The following is a 19,531-nucleotide window of genomic DNA, read 5'->3' as shown; positions in this document are numbered from 1 at the left end:
GAGGGTCCGGTTCAGTTTTAATTCTGTCTCTAATCTCTGCAACAGCAGCGCTTCCCGGGTCCCGCGGCTCCCGCACTCGCTCAGCCGCGGCCAGCTGCCGGGCAAAAATCGGATCCGCCTCTGCTCTGTCACCCACCATGGAAACCCTCCAAGAAAAAGTGGCCCCGGACGCGCGTGCCTGAGGATTCCGCACAAAAGAGGTGCCCAAAATGAAGACCCTGATGGTGAGTCAGTTGTTGCAACTCTGCTGGGCAGAAGCGGGAACCCTCAAGCTCACCGTACCCAGGGCGCACCGGAGAGGCGCGGGCGGTGCCTGAACCTGTGTCGCGAGGTCGCCTGTTACAAAGGGACAACTTTCCACCTGCTCCGCGCCCCCTTCTGATTCCCAGGCTTTGCCTGGCTCAGAATCCGGGAGCAGTACTCGGGTTGCCTCGGCTCCCGAATCTCCAGCGAGTAGTCCGAGGGGCCGGCGGAGAGCTGGAGGAGCGGTGAAGGAGTGGGGAGATTGCTCTGGGGCAGGGGGATGCCCAAAAGCAACAGTCTGACAAATACCAAGAGGGGCGGGGAGGGGGGGATCTTTGCAGACTTTCTTGGTTTCCTTGCCGGATTTCAAACTTGCAAGGATCGCAGGGGTAGAGCCCCAGGGGCCCAGGAAAGAGGGCGTGCACGGACTAAAGATTCCAGCAGCCTGGCTGCGGCAGAGGGTCCCCTCCCCAAAGTGCAAACCCACCCATGCCCTCGCCGCGGGCGCGCTCTCCCTCCCTGAGCTGGGTGCAGCGCACTACCTGCCCTCTACCGAGAGACCGGGGCTGCCGCGGCGGCGGAGAGCAGCGACGCGCAGGGAGCATCCCCTGCCGTGCTGGGAAGGTGCCTCTTCTGCCCCAGGACCCCGGCCACCCCCCGCGGGTGGAGCTCCCCCGCCGGCGGACCGCGGTACCCGTGTCCCCGCGGGGTACCTTCTTCCCGGCTCCACACTCAGCTGTCCTCTTCTTTCTCCCGCCCGCCCGCAGCGCCATGGTCTGGCAGTGTGTTTAGCGCTCACCACCATGTGCACCAGCTTGTTGCTCGTGTACAGCAGCCTCGGCGGCCAGAAGGAGCGGCCCCCGCAGCAGCAGCAGCAGCAGCAGCAGCAGCAGCAGCAACAACAGGCGCCCGCGACCAGCAGCGCGCAGCCGGCGGCGGAGAGCAGCCCGCAGCCGCGCCTTGTAGCCCCCGCGGGACCGCGGCCGCTGGACGGATACCTCGGCGTTGCGGACCACCAGGTGACTGCTAGCCCGCCAGCCAGCCCGCCACTCAGCCTGGGGATCCCGCACACCTGAGCCTTCCCCTTTCCCGGGGCTGGGAGGCGCCGTGAGTAGGTGCCGTTCTCGGAGGTTGGAATGGGAAGTGGACCAGCTGGGGTGGAGTGGGCTACTTCCTACTTGGTAGGAATTCCTATTTGGAGAAGGATGCAAAGTTTTTCAGGGAATAGGGATGCGGTGACTGGATCCCAAAGCCTAATTCCCTAGCAGGAACCGGTCCTGAAACTAGAATCCTCTGAGCACCGGGATTGCAGCTAATGGTGTGTGTCCAGTTGCTTAAACCTTAGGTTTGGCAACCAAGTCTCGCCCTGATGAGAGGAAAACCCAGAGGGTGCGAGGAACAGCCCCAGCATTCCTCCCTTCGGAACAGGAGGGGAAGACGCAGCCCACCTAGCCAGTGGTCGCTGCTCAGCCTCGCAGGTTCCCCTCTGATCTTTCCTCCGGATTGCTGTGGGCTGAATTACCTCAGCCCTGGGGAGCGGTGCCCAGGCAGGCGCGGAAGACTTGAGGCACAAACTCAGCTTCTATTGGCTTGAAAGCCTGTTTTCCTCTGCCTTCCGGGAAGCTGCTGCATGGTTTGGCTAATAATTAATAAGATGAATTTTTTTTTTTTTTAAATTGAGCCTTCTTTCCCTGGTATAATAAATCTCTGGTTTCAGTGTATGAAGCCTTTGGGAGAATCCTAATCAAGTTTCCTGATTTTGAAGATAATTTTAATGCAGTTTAAATGCATCCCTCACTATTTGAAGATGCTAATATATTTTTATTAAAGCATACTTCCACTTTGTATCTACTCTATAAAGCTACAGAATCTCTTGAAATTTCCCAACTCTTTTACTTTTTATATTACCAAATTTTAGGGTTGTGAATTAAAGTAATATTTCACAGATGCTCCTTTTGTATGAAAACAGCTCTTAGCTTGCATGATAAAACCAAACTTTTAAAAAGTGACAATAAAAATATTGCCATTCACCTGTGCAATGAATAATGCTAAGAATTTGGTGGGCTCAAAAGAATTCAAGGCAAAAACCCCGTCTTTGGGGATCTTAGAATGCCTGGGTGTGGAGGTGCAATGTGTCCTGAAATATGTATAGACAGACAAACCCATAGACACAAATGTATATTAAATGTTAGGTATAAACAGTACTGTGGGGTGCAGAGAGGAGAAAGACCACAGTCCTCTCAGAAGGAGCATGGGAGGTTTCTTTGAGAAGGTGGAACTTGTACTGAAATTTCAGGGAAGCAGAAAGGAGGGGGCAATTTGAGTAGAAAAAAATTATTTTGTTGGGGGGTGGGGTCTGGTTGACTTAAAATCCAAAATCAGAGGATGGTAGGTTTTATAATCACAGTTTCAGCTTTCTTTCTTGGTTGTCAATTGACTATATCCTTTGGATCTGCTTATGCAAGCAACCCAGAAGGGCTGAAGTTCTAGGAAAGTTTTGACACTGGCTTCTTACCATGGATGTATATAATGTTTATGTGTACTTGTGTCTGATGAATTGAACTTATAGGTTTTCATGGCAATTGTTGAGTGGAAATGGCTATTTAACATTTGTGAAGTTTTGATTAATAGGAATGCCAAAAAGATCAATTTACTGAAAGATTTGATCTGTTTTTGGCAAGTTATTTCTAATACTTTCCTTTTTGTATTCTGATGCTACACAGATACCAGTTAAGAATATTGATAGTTTCTCCTTTTCAAAATAATGTTTATTCACTCGGACGTTTAATTCTATCTATTTTCAATGTATCAGACCTTATACAGTTAAAATTAAGAACATTCTTTTTCTACTTTGGAAGAAGCGTTGAAACTCTACATGAAAAAAATAAATAATTTATAGTTAAAAGAATTTTATAAACTGTGAAGTGCTATGTGAATGATAAATATTGTGTGAAAATCTTTGGAATTCTTGGCAAGAAAAAGATCTTCTATGCAAATCATTATCATTATCAATGGGAAAATTCTTTCATAGAAAACCAACATATCACAAAATTCCATATCCAAGTTCTCAAGGAAGTTTACCCTGTTCCAAGCAAAGGAACAAATGCAAATTTAAAATCCATATTTTCTCTTTATTCAATATCCCAAATTGTCCCACAGAACTAAATATAACTTCTGCTCAAAATGTATTCACTGAACCTCTTTACTGCTACTATTTAGCTGGCTGGAAATTAGGCAGAGTTCCATTTCCTTTGGCCATCTGAAGGTGCATGTGTAAAATGTTTATGTCTACTCCAAAACTTGCTGTTTTATTAAGTTTTGTTTGACATCTTCTTATAGTCTTTCTTAGTCAGATGCGGAAATAATTTGTTAAAATATTGCTAAGAATTGTTTTCCAAGATTAACACCAGGGAGGGTAAGAAATGAAAGCCTTCGTATTCTTGTTATATTGCCAGATGATACTCAGATTGCTTTTTTTTTTTTTCACTCTCACATCAGGCCTCAGAAAAATTATAGGATCTGCTGAATGTGATGACCACGAAGCCATATGCTGCTGCATATTGAATCAGAATTCCAACAGACTTTTTATTTGCCATTGATTTACAGAGTCTTGAGAGAGTTACACATACTATTTAGGAAACGGTTCACATCTCCATAGCTGGAGGTCCCAAAGACTGATAAATATGTAGTGTTTATGTTCAGTTACATGATGGTATTAACATTATAACTCCAAGATTAAATTCAACAGGTGGTCCTAATCCCCAGCACCTGAATTTTACAAATTACAGCCTGTCTGCAATGATAGTCTTGTCTCATATGGCTGCAGACTAAATTACTGTTGAGATTAAATCACGATGTGCTTTTTGTTGTTGTTGTTGTTGAAAGATACCCCGCAAGTCAAGTCAGTGATGAGCTGTATGTGTTGGGAGCTTAAAATACCACTTTCCATGGTCACATTCCCTATTTCCTCTTTCACAAACAATGTGAGCTGCAATTGTAATTCCAGTGTGAATGTTACTCAGAGTTTCTTGTAATTATGAAGGTATTTCGTTTTTCTCTTAGTCTTTCTCAGTCCTCTTCTCAGACCTTTTTCCTACAAATATTCCATCAACTCATTTACATCTTGTTGGATGTCCATCACTGCAGCTACTGTATCTGTATTCTGCCATTACTATCCCAGTTTTTATTTTTTGGAAGCCATTGATTTCTAACTAGATTGGCCAGATATAATTGGAAAAAAAAATCTTCATGGCTGTGAGAACTTCTGCATTTAGAACTGTAGCATAATGGATAACCAAACTCTCTTTCTCTCCCTCTCCCACCCCCACCACTCTTTCATAGACACACACACACACACACACACACTTGGTAAGCAACTATCAAAAGACAGCTCCAAGTCTTGTAGCAGAGTATATGGGGACATAGAATGCAACTCAGTTCCCAGTTTGGATCTGGTCGGGGTAGATAAAGTCATTTGCCATCTGGTGGACCCTGTGAAATGAAATTGTGAGCAGATTCCCCTTTCCAGTGGACAGGGCCTTATCACAGAAGGCCCATAGTCACATGGACTGCCCTTTTCTGAGATGACTTATGAAAGGGCTGTGAGTGATCAATGGGGGCTGAAGCTGAGCAGCTATCTCCCCACCTCAGGAGTAGCCCCCGGGGTTAGATTTCACACATACCAAAACCATGGCTTTGTCCTTGGCTCTTTCCTTCCTTAGGCACTCAGTTATTCAGACAAATCAAAACTGCTTAGAGGTAATGGTACTAGTATTATCACTATTAATCCTAGATGTCCAGTTAGAAGGATAAAACAAATCAATGCAAGAATTTTTTTTTTAATTATCCAAAGCCGAAATAAAGGAACATGTCATATGACTTTTTAAAAAGCATATGGAATAAGAATTCCCCTTTTAGAAAATTCATAGACAAGTTTATGTCATTCGTTAGAACCTATTTGATGGCACTGGAATAATCCAATGCCTGATAGACCATTTGGATCTCAATGAAATTCAAAGTGAGCTAATTTTCAGTGAGCAGGTATTACAAAATGTGATCTGCTGCTGCTGATGAAGTCATTGCCACAAAGCATCAAACAAAAGGAATCAAGAAATGTACTATTTTTTTATGGATAAGGAGTTACAATAAGGTGGTCACTCTTAACAAGAGAAGTGTTTGTTTAACATTTAAAATACAAAAACTTCTTTAATTCCATGACAGCTAGGAGCATATTTCCAGATTCCCTTCATAGTAATCCTAGGGCACCATCATCTTCCTGTTCCTAGCAGATTAGTTTGATTTGGCTCCCTCTGAGTTCTAGGAATATTGGATTTCTTGCTAATTTCCACCCCCTCGGGACCTTTGCATGGCTGTATCCTTTTCCTGGAAGCTCTTTCCCAGGGTTTTTTTTTTTTTTTTTTTTTTTTTTTTCATGATTTGTTCATTCTGGCCATTCATTCCTCAGATCACATGTCATCTTCTGTAAATCACATTCTTCAGTCCCTCCTCAACAGTCATTCTCTATCATATTAGCTTCTTTTCTTTTCCTTGTAGCATAGCAATGTCCAGAAAAATCTTAAAGTGTATTTGTCTCTTGTCTGCCCTCCCCTAACTAAAGTCTAAGTGCTATGACAGCCAAGTCTTTGTACGTCTTGTTGACCAGTTCAATTCCAGGACCTAGACTAGTACCTGGCACTTAGTAGGTATGCGATAAATATTTATTGAAAGAGGCTAGTAAGGGTGGGGAGAAGTACAGAGCTACTTCGCCTTTTATCTCTGCTTGAAACATCAGTGTAATCCTAAAGCCCTAGCGGTCTCATTTTTTCCAAATTTGTTTTAAAAAAAAAGTAATAACAATAATGTTAACTATGGGGTGGAATGAGGGGAATGATTTAAAACAAAAGAATGTTTAAAAATATGATGTAGGAATCTACATTTTAGTGAGCTTCTTTTGCAATTCTTGTATACATTCAAGTCTGAGAATCACTAAAATTTTGTATACATTGAAGTCTGAGAATCACTGAAATTTTGCAGTTGTTTACATTTTATTGCTATTGGAGATTAAACCAAAGAGTTCTTTGACACTGAGCTGGACCCCTGCCCCCCACTTTTTTCTATGAATCCATCTTTAATCATATATATATTTGTACCAGGAATTGAACTCAGGGGCAATCTACCATTGAGCCACATCCCCAGTCCTATTTTGTGTTTTATTTAGAGACAAAGTCTCAATGAGTTGCTTAGCACCTGGCTTTTGCTGAGGCTGGCTCAGCCTCCCAAGCCACTGGGATCACAAACATGTGCTACCATGTCCATGGCCCTTTTTATCTTTTATTTTGAGACAGGGTCTCACTAAGTTGCTGAGACTGGCTTCAAACTTGCAACCCTCCTGCCTCAACTTCCTGAGCCATAGGGATTACAGGTATGCACCATCACTCCTGGCTGTTTAAAAATTTTAGTCATCACAATGAGTAGTTCTGAGGTTATTCATTTTGAGCTTGTTGAGTTCAACAAGTTACATACCTGTTAATAAATATTCACAAAAGCCTAATGGTTTTGAAATTGAGCATTCTAGAGGAAGAACACAGTTTCTATCCTCAAAAACCTTTGAACTAATTGGATAGAAAAGACAAAGAATTAAGAAAAGTTAAATGCAAAGCAAGTGTTGAATAATAATATGAAACCAGGAAACAATAAGAAGAAACTGACACTAAAAAGGAGGCAATTTCTGCCATCAACTATAAAATAAGTTAAATACTATTATTGCCTTAGAGATTTGTAAAGTTTTAAAATTAGCATTCCATTATTTTTAACCCCTTATATGGATTTGTGTGTGTGTGTGTGTGTGTGTGTGTGTGTGTGTGTGTGAGACATCCAGTGAATGGTTAGTAACAACTTGGGTATCCTTTAAAACTTTATTGATTTTACATTCAAAATATTCTCTTTATGATTTTCCTTTTGCATGGCATAGGGTTTCCTGGGCTCTTAGAAGGAACTAACCTGGTCTGACCATCTCTGTAACATATGGTAACCACCATATCCAAGCTAAATCTCATCATTTGTGCTATGACGAATGTGAATATAATTGTGTTGGTCACACGACAGAATATTTGCAACCAGATCTGTCCTGGAAACATGGTACCTGTTTTTTAGAGGTGAATTTCCAAAGCCTCTAGGGTTAGGTGGCCATGAAATATAATTCCTGTCTTGCAAATATTAGGATAAAGGGAGATTAAAAATGAGTAGAGCCTTTGAAATGTTAAAACATATCATCCATCAACAAGTATATCCATTATATACTCTTTGAGCAGCTGTGTAGGATCTTAAGTACAGAAAGACAGTGAACGATCATCTCTTAAATAATATTATTACCCACACCCTTGAACTTGATCCAAGAGAAGAATTCCCTTGGGAGCCAGTGAATTTATGATCAAATGATTACTAAAACTTGGGGACAGGGGCATTTATGAGATGTACTCCAATTCTTTTCCACAAGCTCTTTTAATCTTAAATGCTTATTCTGGGCCTGGGACAAATAAACATTTTATTGCATGCTCTATTTTTCCCAGATAAAAATCACAGGGATGTATGTTCTCAGCTTAGACAGCTCAGCCACAGGGAAACGTTCCCTGACATGTAGCCCAGGTTAGATCTGAGCTGTGTGTTTTGTCTTCATAGCTGGAATCCCATGGTAATACTTATTCTGGTTTATTGTTATTTCTTGTCTAAAATAGTCTGCCTTCCCTGCTAGACAGGCAGCTTTTGGAAGCTGGGATTTTTTTTTTTTTCTCTTTTTGTGCCATTGTGTTCTCAGGCCTTAACATAATGCCTTAGCCTTCAATAAATATTTGTCAAATGAATGAGTATTATCTAAGTAAGGATTTTAAATTTCTTCTAACATAAGCATACCTCAAGAGTTTCTGACCACGTTAGAGTTACTGAAAAGGAATGACTTCAAATCATAAATATCAGTTTCTCCCGCCACCGTTTGTAGTTCTATCTTCTTGCACTAATCAGATCTCTTAAAACATACTCAGAATTTTCAAGCTACATGGGATACTTAAAAATCATCAAAAGGAATTCATGAGTTATTGTATGATTTGCCCAAGGTCATGGGTTGGTAGAAGAGCTAGGGATAAAAAGTGAGTCTCTGACAATGAACAACACTACCATAGGGAAATGCCAATATCTTTTTAAGCAGCAACTCAATGTTATCTGGCCAGAATTTATTAAAATGAAGAGCCCTGGCATACCCAGTTATAGGAAAGAAATAAATATTTAAAGATCTTATTATTCTAAAATGAATATAAGAAAATGCCTCTAGATAGTTAAAAAGCCCCTTCCACCAATGACTGACTTTGCAATGGGTGCTCTAAAGGCAGCATGAAATGCATGGTACTAATTTAATTTGAGCAACTTGCAAATAAGAGTGGATTTTGCCTTTAAAAAGTCCACAGAGCCAAAAGGAGTGTCATGTTTAATTATTTGCAGAAAATGCCATGCCCAGACCACTCATGTAGCTGAATTACCTTCTCCACAGTGGGGAAGAAAACATCATCAGGAGACTCAGTTAACCAACTGTTTGAGGAACTGCCATTCTGCAAATATCATTGGCTCCCCCTAAATTCTGAGATAGAATACTTACTCTGAATTACTTCAGGCAAATAAAAAACCACTTTATCTATGGTAGGGAAAATTAACCTTGATAGTTGTTGTAGCTCAGAATGAAAAGGAAACTTTTTAAAAATTATTATATTCTCTCTTCATGGGTAGGGAGGTGTCTGTAGAGTTCCTGGGAACCTCACAGAGTCTGAGTGTACTCGGGTAGCCTGAAATGCAGAGTTAAACAATTATTTTTTATAAGGAAGCATATTCTGGAAATTAATTGCACATATGGGACGTCTCCACTGGCTGAACTGCAAGCGTTGTTGCACTTCTATTCACAGATCTGCTTATGTTCTTTGCATGCTTCCAGTGGCTTCCCGTTGCCTAGAGGATTGAGTTCAAACACCTTAGGAAGGCTCGACAGGGTCTGCCTGGCCTACTTTCCAATCTCACCTCCCACAGTTCCCCTCAGCCCAGGTTCGCATGCCCTGGAAACACAGCTTGCTGATTCACACTTACCAGTTTTTCCTTCAGCAAGAACTACTCATTTCTCCTTTAATTTTCCAGGTAAGGAACTAATCATTCATTAAGATCCAGCTCAAGCATCTCCTTTCTAAAATTTTTCCCGTGTATAACCTTCATGTAGAGTAGATCTGACATTCCCTGAGGCCACCCATGCATCAGTCCATCAACCTTGTATTGGCTGAGCATCTACCATGTATTGACATGATGGGGAAGAGGAAACAAGATGAAGTACCTAATTCCTGACCATGGGTAAACCATCCAAGGAAATAAATTTAGTCATGGCACTTAACCATGAGGACTCCTTCTTGGAAATGCATCTTTAGGCTATTTTATTCTTATACAAACATCATAGAATATACTTACACAAATTAAGATGGCTACAACATCACTTGGTGACATATCCTTATGAGACCCTGTCATATATGTAGTCTGTCATTGACCAAAATGTCATTATACCATATGCATGACTGTATTATAATTAGTATGCTTTGGCAAGTACTGAAATAGTCTTGGCATCTTGTGCCTGCCTCTGATCACACAATTTCGCAATTCTTTGTCCTTATACTTACTCTAGGAGTAGACTAACTTCTTGAAGCCAATAATATAATTTATCCATGCTGGTATCTCCAGAACCTTCAACTATTTCTCATATGTGTCCAAATTCAATAAGTCTTTGTTATATGTTGGGTAGGCAAAGTCCTGTCATGATTATAGCAAGTCTGGCTCATAGACTTTCTTATGGGAATGGACCGAAATGATAAATGGGGGCAGAAGGACTTTGCATAAATGCCTTGCATAACTTTAATTTCTTCTCTCCCTTTAAAATAGAACATCACTTGATGACCCTTCCAGAATGGTAGAACAGGTGTTGAGATGCAATGACGCCCATATTTGAGAACAGTTTCTGAACCTGGGAGGCAGGGGGACACGTTCAAGCTTTTAACTTGTAAGTCACATTACTTCTAGGCCTGATATAGTCTGGAGAAGAGGTTAAACAATATTTTATCACTCCCTCCTTTATTAAAATAATATCTTGTGGCTAGCACTGTGTCCTAGCACTGTGGCTAGTACTGTGGCTAGCACTGTGCATGCTGGTGGTGTCCAGGACCCAGGAGGCAACAGATGACGAATAAGGTGTAATCTCTGCCTCCACAGAACTTAAATCTATTGGAGAGGCAGAGAAGTAGAATTACAGTGCAGATTTGGATAGAATTCTTTACATTGCTACAGAGACTGGATTTTATCCTGAAGGCTTTGGGGGAATCTGTAAAAGGAAAAGCATATGAGTAACTCCATCAGATGTGTATCTTAATGGGTCACTTTGGCTTTGACATTGCATAGATTGGAGTAGTCCTGGGTTATGAGAAGTGGGACCAGTTAAAAGGCTGTTGTTGTGGTTTGAGGGAGTGAGTGATCCAGAGGTGGCCAGAGGATGAAGATACCTAAGGTTTCTGCCTACCCTAAATTTCTGTGGTTGCTCACCCTACTGTGTTCATGCAGACAGACAGAATGAGGCTGTTCCAATAGCAGAAGGTTTGTGGTTCAAGATTGCCTCCCAATAATAGTTGGTGAAAAGAGTTTGAGGATGATTCCCAGATGGCACTTTAACTTCGCCTAATTTCAAACCTTGCTGTGCATCTTAATACCACATACTGACTTGAGCAAAACGGGAAGCAGTGGTGTTATGGTTAGGACTGAAACAAGCTGTTCATGGAGACTCCATAATGCATGCTGGTGGCAACAGGAATTAAACCCTCCACCTGCAGCAGAGCCAGTGGGATATGAAATAAATGTGCTGGCAGGAACTTTACTATGTAACAATTCTACAGTGGGGTAGGCAGCCTTTATTCTAGAATAATCTTGTCAGGGGAGATTGTTGCACAATAAATCTTACCAGGTGTAGATCCATTGGATAAGTATGGGTAAAGAGTGGTTTCCTCTCCTTTCATTTCCCACATAACTATAGAGAGAGCAATTACCATTCTTTTAAATCACTTAAGTTTGTTAACAACTTCTAAGGAAAGTTTCCATTCCACTTTCATCAGAAGGAAATTGGCCATAAAGTAATGTAAAACTTGTCAAGAGGGAGTCTGGTTCCTAATTCACTCAAAAGCGTTTGATTGGGAACAAAAATGTATACTGTACATCTAAATGAACTTCAGGTTTATGGGACCATATCTGGAGTTGTTGGCATTGTCACACCTGCCAGGCTGCTATCAGGGATATTCTCAAGTTGTCTCACATTACCTGAAGTGGTATCTGTTCCACTCTGCACTGAAAATCATACAGCTGATTCATTTCATTTTTATTCCACTTATACGAGTTTTGAACAATGAAAGCACAGAAAATGATAACATGCTGCTTATAGTCCAGTACTCAGAGAAGGGAAAAGGGAGTGTGAGCTTGTGGGTAGTTCCCATTCCCAAGGCTCCAGCCACAGCAAGAAGATTTACTTTGGTGCCCTAGGCATCACTAATTCCTTGAAGAATTATGCCCACTACTCTCATTAACAATTGTATATGGGTTTTGGCTCAGCATGAAATGTGATGAGTTACTTGGTCCAAAAATTGAGACATAAGTCTCAGAGAATGATACCTTGAAGAATAGGGTATCCCCACTGAATGAGCCTGCAGTGGTGAAGGGGTTGTCTTGATCTGTTTTGCACTGCTATCACAGAACTACAAACACTGGTAACTGATAAAGAACATACATATTTATTTCCTATAGTTCTGGAATCTGGAAGTTCATGATCAAGCCATAGGCATTTGGTGTCTGGTGAAGGCTGCATTCTGCAGGGATGGGGAGGGAGACCATGATCTCACATGGCTGAAGGTGGAAGGATTCCCTCTGTGGAATTCCCTTGTGAAGACATCTAATCTCATTCATGAAGGAGGAGCCCTTGTGGCATGGTTCCTCTTAGAGTCTCACCTTCTAATACTGTCACTTTGGCAACACCTTAAATTTGTAGGTGATACATCAAAGCCATAACAGGTAAAGATAATATAATCAAACCTAGAAACAAGAAAAGAGCCATTGACAAATAGCATCTGTTGCTTCTTGCCTATTATCAGAGGGACTCAATATGTACAGACATGAAATGTTGATTGGGTTCCAGAATTAAGGGTGGATTGTCAGGGACTCTGCAGCATCTAGAAAGACTCAGAGCCATTTGATGTTATTACATTTAAATATGACCTGATGTCCTGTGTGATAACAGAATATCAATGCTCAAAAGAGGAACTTAGTCCAAAAAAAAAGTTTATCTGACTAGAACCCATGACAACTGGGGAAGAGTAGCAACTGGCTTTTTTTCTGGAATGAACGCTATAGTGCTGCTATACATGAGCAGGCTCTGGCCCTTGAGGGAGTTATGAATCTCAATATTGACTAGTCTGCAAGTGAAGGACTGTTCTTAATGGCCCCATGGAGCATCCAGGCCTTTGGAAATTCTGAAGGATGGAAAGGGATCAGAAGTTTCTTTATCAGTCTTCTGGGATTTTGTGCCAACCTAGGAAGACCAAAACTCAGCAGTATTTCATGCAAACTATGCCTGTAGGCCATCTTAGAGAATAGGGAATGTCTTTTTCTGGGAAAATCTTCCTCCACTTCATCCCCACTGTAGCGGGTCAAATCAGAAATAAGGAAGAACAGAGCCACAATGCTGGTTTGGAAGGACAAAGGTTACCCCTCCCAGTGGTAAATGCATATGTATTAATGTCTCCTCAAAGTGGCAGAGGGCAGAAAGAGGAAAGTAGCAATTATTCATAAATCTACCATTAAAACATAATTACTGTTGATACATTCATGTACTTCTTTACAAACATTTTCATAGGTATCAAGATGTGTTTATATAAATATAAACCTTAATATAATGTAAATATAATATATAAATTATTATTATAAATATATCATATATAATATATTATAAATATATTATATAAATAGAATCCTTAATATATTTCCTTCCCATTTTTGTACATCTGTGCTAGATATGTGGTATCTGTGTGTGTGGTTTGCCAATATGATGTGATGGATGGCATAAAGGTGGGTAGGTGTGAGTTTTACTCTTAGATCATAATTATAAAGACTTCACTTGTTTAATACTTAAAACCAAAGTATATTCCATTAGAGTTGGAATTATTAGGAAATGTGTCATGGTCCTGGTACTGAAGTGTCCACATGCTGATCATGAGGTACACTCATCCTCCCTCCTGTCCACATGCCCCTTCCCCCTTCTCCCCTGTAGCTCACATGCACCCTCCAGCCCTTTTCAGTGTGGAGGTGCGTCCAGCTCTCTCCCCGACTCCAGTCAGTTTGCCCAGCTGCAGAATGTGTTCCAGACAATGATGTTTGATACATCATTTCTAACAGTCCCTTAATTCTTCTTGCCCCTTTTCTCTACATTTCCTCTAACCTGTCAGTAGCTGCTTCAGGGTATGGCCGGTGGTGGTGGTGGCCCACCATGGCACTTCAGGACACTGTTAGAGGTGATCACTAGCTTTTTGGTGTGTGGGGCAGCCCCTTCCACATATACGGCCTCGAATATGCCTTTATTTTCTGGACATAGTCTCTGTGATTTAATTCCTTGTTCATAAATAGTTCGAATCCAGTCCCCTCTGCGTATGTAGGGTAGGTTTGCTTTGACATAACTGTCTCTTCTTAAAAAAAAAAAATTATAGCATGATTAAAAGTATTACCTTCTTCTTAATTAGTGACCTTGTCTATATTTCCTTTTCATCTTCTAGTTTTCTAAAACACTTTAATTCCTTATTTTAACCCAACTGATTGAATTCTATGACTATTTTTCCTTACTTTATTTATTTATTTATATTTGATAAGATCTCTGAGCTACTCTTTATTCCTTACGCTTTTCAGAATGTGCTCTGATACCTTGATTTTGGCATAATCTCAGAACTCATTTTTCCCCTAGTCCATGGATAGACTAATTCTGTCATTAGAGACACTGGGGCCTCCCTCTCTCATGGAAGTCTACTGGCAGGAAATATTTGTATGTCTTGGTTGGTGGCTTCCAAAGGGTCAAGTCTAAATAACACCAGAGAGCTCTGACAGCAAGCTCTTTATCAACTCAGTCCTTTCCTTTACTGCCCAAGTCCTCCTTTATACTCTAGATTAAAGAATCACTTAATCTTTAATAATTCCTCTCCTCCTCTTCCTCCTCCTGTTCTTCTGAATACTTTTATTGTGTGTATATTTTATATATATATATATATATATATATATGTGTGTGTGTGTGTGTGTGTATGTATATTTGTGTATATATATATATATATATATATATATATATATATATATATATATATATCTTAAAATTTGACATTTTAGTCATTTATAAATGTCCCATTCATTGTTCACACTTGTCTTATGCAACTATCACTACTACTTCTTTCCAAAAATTTTTACTATGCCTAACAGAGAAGCTATAGATATTAAGCAATAACTCACCATTTTCCCACCCCCAAGTTCCTGGTAACCTGAATTTCACTAGTCTAAATATTTCCTTTAAGTGTAATCACCTAATGTTTGCCACAAAGGAAGGCCTCATCTGACTGAAGGTAGGAGGGCAAGAGAGAACCAACTTCTCCATCAATCCCCTTATAAGGGCATCTAATCCCATCTGTGTCTGATGAACACCAGTTAGCACAGTATTTTCAGGGTTCCTCCGTGTTGTAGCAGGTGTCAGAACTTCATACCATTTTAAGACTGAATACTAGTCCGTAGTATGGCTATACCACATTTTGTTTTTCTGGTCATCTATGGTGGATTCCTGGGCCAAGTCTACCTTTTGGCAATTGAGAATAGTGCTATAGTGAACTTGGTGATCCTGTCACCATCTACAGGATCACCCTCCTTTTCCTCCTTTTTAAAATATTTTTTTTTTGGTAGCAGGGATTGAACTCAGAGGCACTGGACCACTAAGCCACATCCTCAGCCCTATTTTGTATTTTATTTAGAAACAGAGTCTCACTGAGCTGCTTAGCACCTCACTTTTGCTGAACCTGGCTTTGAACTCATGATCCTCCTACCTCAGCCTCCCAAGCCGCTGGGATTACAGGCATGTGCCACCACACCCGGCTCTTTTCCTCCTTTTTCCTTTCCTTCAATCCCATGGCATCACCTGAATCTTGGTTCTCAGACCTGTGGGGCTGCTCTGCTTCCAGCTGTGCCACCTACACACACACACACACACATACACACACACACACACACACTCAAGCAGACATAGAAATTTTAAAATAAATAGAAGTCAATGATTGCACTAATTATATTTCTTTGTCTAAAAATTATCTAAAATTTTTTTGAAAAACTATAGAAAAATTACAAGAGGGAGAATGTTCCCATAATTCTACCACTTTAATACAAGCGACATACTTTTATATAAGTGATATGTTTTTAATGTAAGTGATATATTATTAAATATAATTATTTAATATAAGTGAATATATTTAATATAAGTGATATAATTTTGATTTACTTGTGCCATATTTTACATTGAATTGTTTTAAAACCTTTGAGCAGATTAAATTGTTTTTAAAATTGTGTCTGGTTTTTGTTTTGCTGATATGAAAGTAGCTGTTAAGGTTTCCTTTGGTAGTGCTTGCCTCTTACATCTTTTCCATCCTATGATTTTCAGTCTTTCTGTGTACTTACATTTCATCTGTGTCCAGACCTGTCTCTAATATTTTCAAGGCTTACCAAGAGCACAAATGGAGAACCAGATACATACTGATGTCTTTATTCAGTAATTATGTCCTCACTGAGGAAAGATTTTCAGATTTCAAAGGTTTCATTTGATCTATTCCAGTTATGGATTTGATCAGAGTACTTCTCTTGCTCAGTTTTATTGTTTTGATTAGTAACTGAATCTTCATTAAATAAAAAGTATCTGCTTGAGAATTTTTACAGGGATGTCTTGACTGAAGTCCATCCATTTTCATTATTTTCCATTTCCAAAGTGTAAACAGACTGCCTATTTATCTTTTTAGTTTTTCCCTCTAAGATTCCTGTTAATTCTCTTTTACTACAATCTCAAATTCTGCTCATTCTCTGCCTCTGCCCTCTCCCCCACACTATGAAGCCACAAGTCAGGGCATTTAGACAGTCGTGGCCTTTTGCTTCAAGGATATGTGGAGAAGCACTTTTTCTGGACACAGCTGTGGATGTGTGGGATTATAGATGGTGCTGTGACAAGAGTGACAGAAGTGCCCTGGGGTCTTTGATACAAGTCCTGTGTTTGGGGTTAGCTGTGCCACTTACAGCTGTGCTTCTCAAACATTTGTGTACACATGAATCACCTGTGGGGCTTATCAAAATGCAGATTCTGAATCTCTAGGTCTGAGTGGGACTTGAGAATCAGCATTTCTAATGGGTACCTAAGCAATGCTGCTGCTGTTGATCCATGATCCATATTTTAAGTGGAATTACTCAAGCGTAAAACCCCGATCAGGGATACTCACTTGCCTGATATTAAGAAAAACACTGTTGTGTCCTATATGAGCTTTATATAACTGGAACTTTTAAATTTAAATTTGGGAACTGAGTTTAAGATTATATTTAGATCATTTACATTTATTGTGTGTGGGTTTTTTTTTATTTTGCCACATAATGCTGATATGTTGAGGTTTTTCCTATCATTTAATCATTATTTTTGTATTTGCTGCTTTCTTCGCTTTTACTTATCTAAGTCTCTGTTTCCTCCCTCCTCTGGGTTTATGCATTTTATTAATTTTGTCCTCACTTATTCTGTCATTTAACCTACACTGGTTTGGAAGTTAAACTCTTGATTTCTACTCACTTTATGTTATTTTTCAAATTTTAACATGCATACTTACCAAAGTCCTAAGTTACTTAACATATTTTAATTTATTCTTTTAAATTGACAAATAAAAATTATATATATTATAATTATATATAATATATTTTATATATATATATATATATATATATATATATATATAGTGTACAACATGATGTTTCAATAGATGTAAACATTGTAGAAAGACTAAATCAAGCTAAATAACAAATGTATCAACATATGTACCTCTTGTGTGGTGAAAACATGGAATATCTGTTCCATTAGCAATTTTCAAGTTCATGATAGATTATTATTACATATACAGTTCACACCACATTGTACAACAGATCTCTTGAACTTATTCCTCCTAATTGAAATTTTGTTTCCTTTGACCAACTTCATAACATCCCCTCTTCCTCCCTCTTCCTTCTAAACCAAGTCAACCTTTGGTGAACACCATTCTACTCTCTACTTCTATGAGTTCAATTTTTTAGTTTCCACATATACATGGATTAATTAATATCTTTGTCGCACTTCCAGATAATCCAAGGACATTAGCACTTTAACTCTGGTCACTGACCTATGTGTCAGTATGTTGTCATTTTTAATTGCCTTCTATTAAGCCTAACAAATTGGATGAATACTAGCAATATTATTGTTGTTGTTCCAGATAGCAATTATTTATACAGATTCACCTGCCTATTATCCAATTTCTTTGCTTATTATTCCTTCTTTCAAATTAGATCTCTTTTATCCTTCTTCCTGAAATACAGTTTTTGGAAACTCCATTGAAGAAATTCTATTGGTAGTAAACACAATTTTAGTTTATCTAAAAATATCTTTATTTTGTCCACATCAATTATTTTCTGTCTCAGTGTTTTGAAAACCTAATTCCTGTGTTTTCTTCTGGTCATTGTTGAAGTTGTATTATTTGTTGTGAGGCTATTGTCATTACTTTTTAGTTATATAAACCCATATTCTCCTGAAATACTATGTCTCTCCGTGTTCTGTGCTCTTTGTTTCATTCTGCTGCATTCTGGGCATTTTCTTCTGATTCTTCTTTCAGTTTTCTAATTCTCTAATTAGCTGTGTCTGATCTGCTGTGTAACTCATCCATCAAGTATTTTTCCCAAGTATTTTATTTTAATAATTCTATTTATCATTTCTACAATCTTTTTTTACACATTGTCCTGGTCTATTTTTTGAAGTACCTTCTTCCTTATTTACATTTTATTTCTGTGTCTGGCAACTTTAATATCTTAAATCTTTGCAAGTCTGATTTTTGCTTTTGGGCTGGTTCATTCAAAGGAATCTACTGTGTTGTTGTGTATGTGTAGGTGTACATGTTACTGTGACTCCATGTTCATCTGGACCCTGTTTTGGGAAGTCCTTAGTGACCTGAAACTAATTCCTGAAAGAAAGATTGCATTTTCTTCTGCCAGATTCCTAGGGGACCCACCATCCAAGACCTCCCACTCTAAAAGGAGCCCAGACTTTCTGCACACTTGCCAATTGTGTAAATGAAAAACACAAATCTGCGTGGTTTTCATGAATTCTCAATTTTTATAAGAAGAGGAAGATATTTGTGTCTTCTTCTCTTAGAGCCAAGGACTGAACAGGCAGGTTTTCTTTTACTGTGCTTATGCTGGATCGATCTCTCTCTCTCTCTCTCTCTCTCTCTCTCTCTCTCTCTCATATTGAGATTGAACCCATGGGTGCTTGACCACTGAGCAGCATCCCCAGTCCTTTTTTTGTATTTTTTATTTTAAGACAAGGTCTTGCTAAGTTGCTGAGGCTGATTTTAAACTGTGATCCTCCTGCCTCAGCCTCCCAAGCCCCTGCGATTACAGGCCTGCACTACCATGTCCAGTCCTAGTTTTCTCTTTCTGTGGGGCATGGCCTTCACATTTCAGCTTACTGCTCAGGCTCAAGACTCTGCCTCCTGTCCCTCCACCAGCTGTGGAAATGCAAGGCTCTGAGCTAAAAGATTATCAATTACCCTTAAATTAGCCACTGTCTCCAGCCACTGCTCACTTTGCTAGGTATATACTCCAAGTTCCATTCTAGAGCTCTGTGGATCTTCCTTTTAACTCGGCATAAGTTATAAAAATTGGGGAATATTTTCTTAAGATATTTTTTCTCCTTATAATGTAACATAGATGAGATCACACCGAATGTATATCAATTTAAGCATCCTTAAAAGATTTCACAAGTGGCAAGGTGGAGAATTACAAAGACACACTGGCAGCAATAATATTGTCTTTCCAAATGAAAACCTCCATCCTCAGATCCTCCAATCTGAAACTTCATCGTGTAGTAATAAGGTATGTTTTTAACAACAAACTG

The 19,531-nt window shown here is 39.7% G+C and overlaps 1 protein-coding gene across 1 annotated transcript in view; it reads left to right on the top strand.

The window, feature by feature from the left end:
- The first annotated feature begins 209 nt into the window (after positions 1 to 209).
- The window catches only part of St6galnac5 (ST6 N-acetylgalactosaminide alpha-2,6-sialyltransferase 5), a 144,684-nt gene continuing 125,362 nt past the window's right edge, over positions 210 to 19,531 (top strand). Inside the window, exons 1-2 of the mRNA XM_076863400.2 lie at positions 210 to 224; positions 1,011 to 1,262. Of these exons, the coding sequence (XP_076719515.2) occupies positions 210 to 224; positions 1,011 to 1,262 (267 nt within the window). The remainder of the gene's footprint in view (positions 225 to 1,010; positions 1,263 to 19,531) is intronic.

The sequence above is a fragment of the Callospermophilus lateralis genome, chromosome 7 (genome assembly GCF_048772815.1).
Source record: "Callospermophilus lateralis isolate mCalLat2 chromosome 7, mCalLat2.hap1, whole genome shotgun sequence".
In the NCBI taxonomy this organism is placed as follows: domain Eukaryota; kingdom Metazoa; phylum Chordata; class Mammalia; order Rodentia; family Sciuridae; genus Callospermophilus; species Callospermophilus lateralis.
This window is presented reverse-complemented; position numbering and strand designations above follow the sequence as displayed.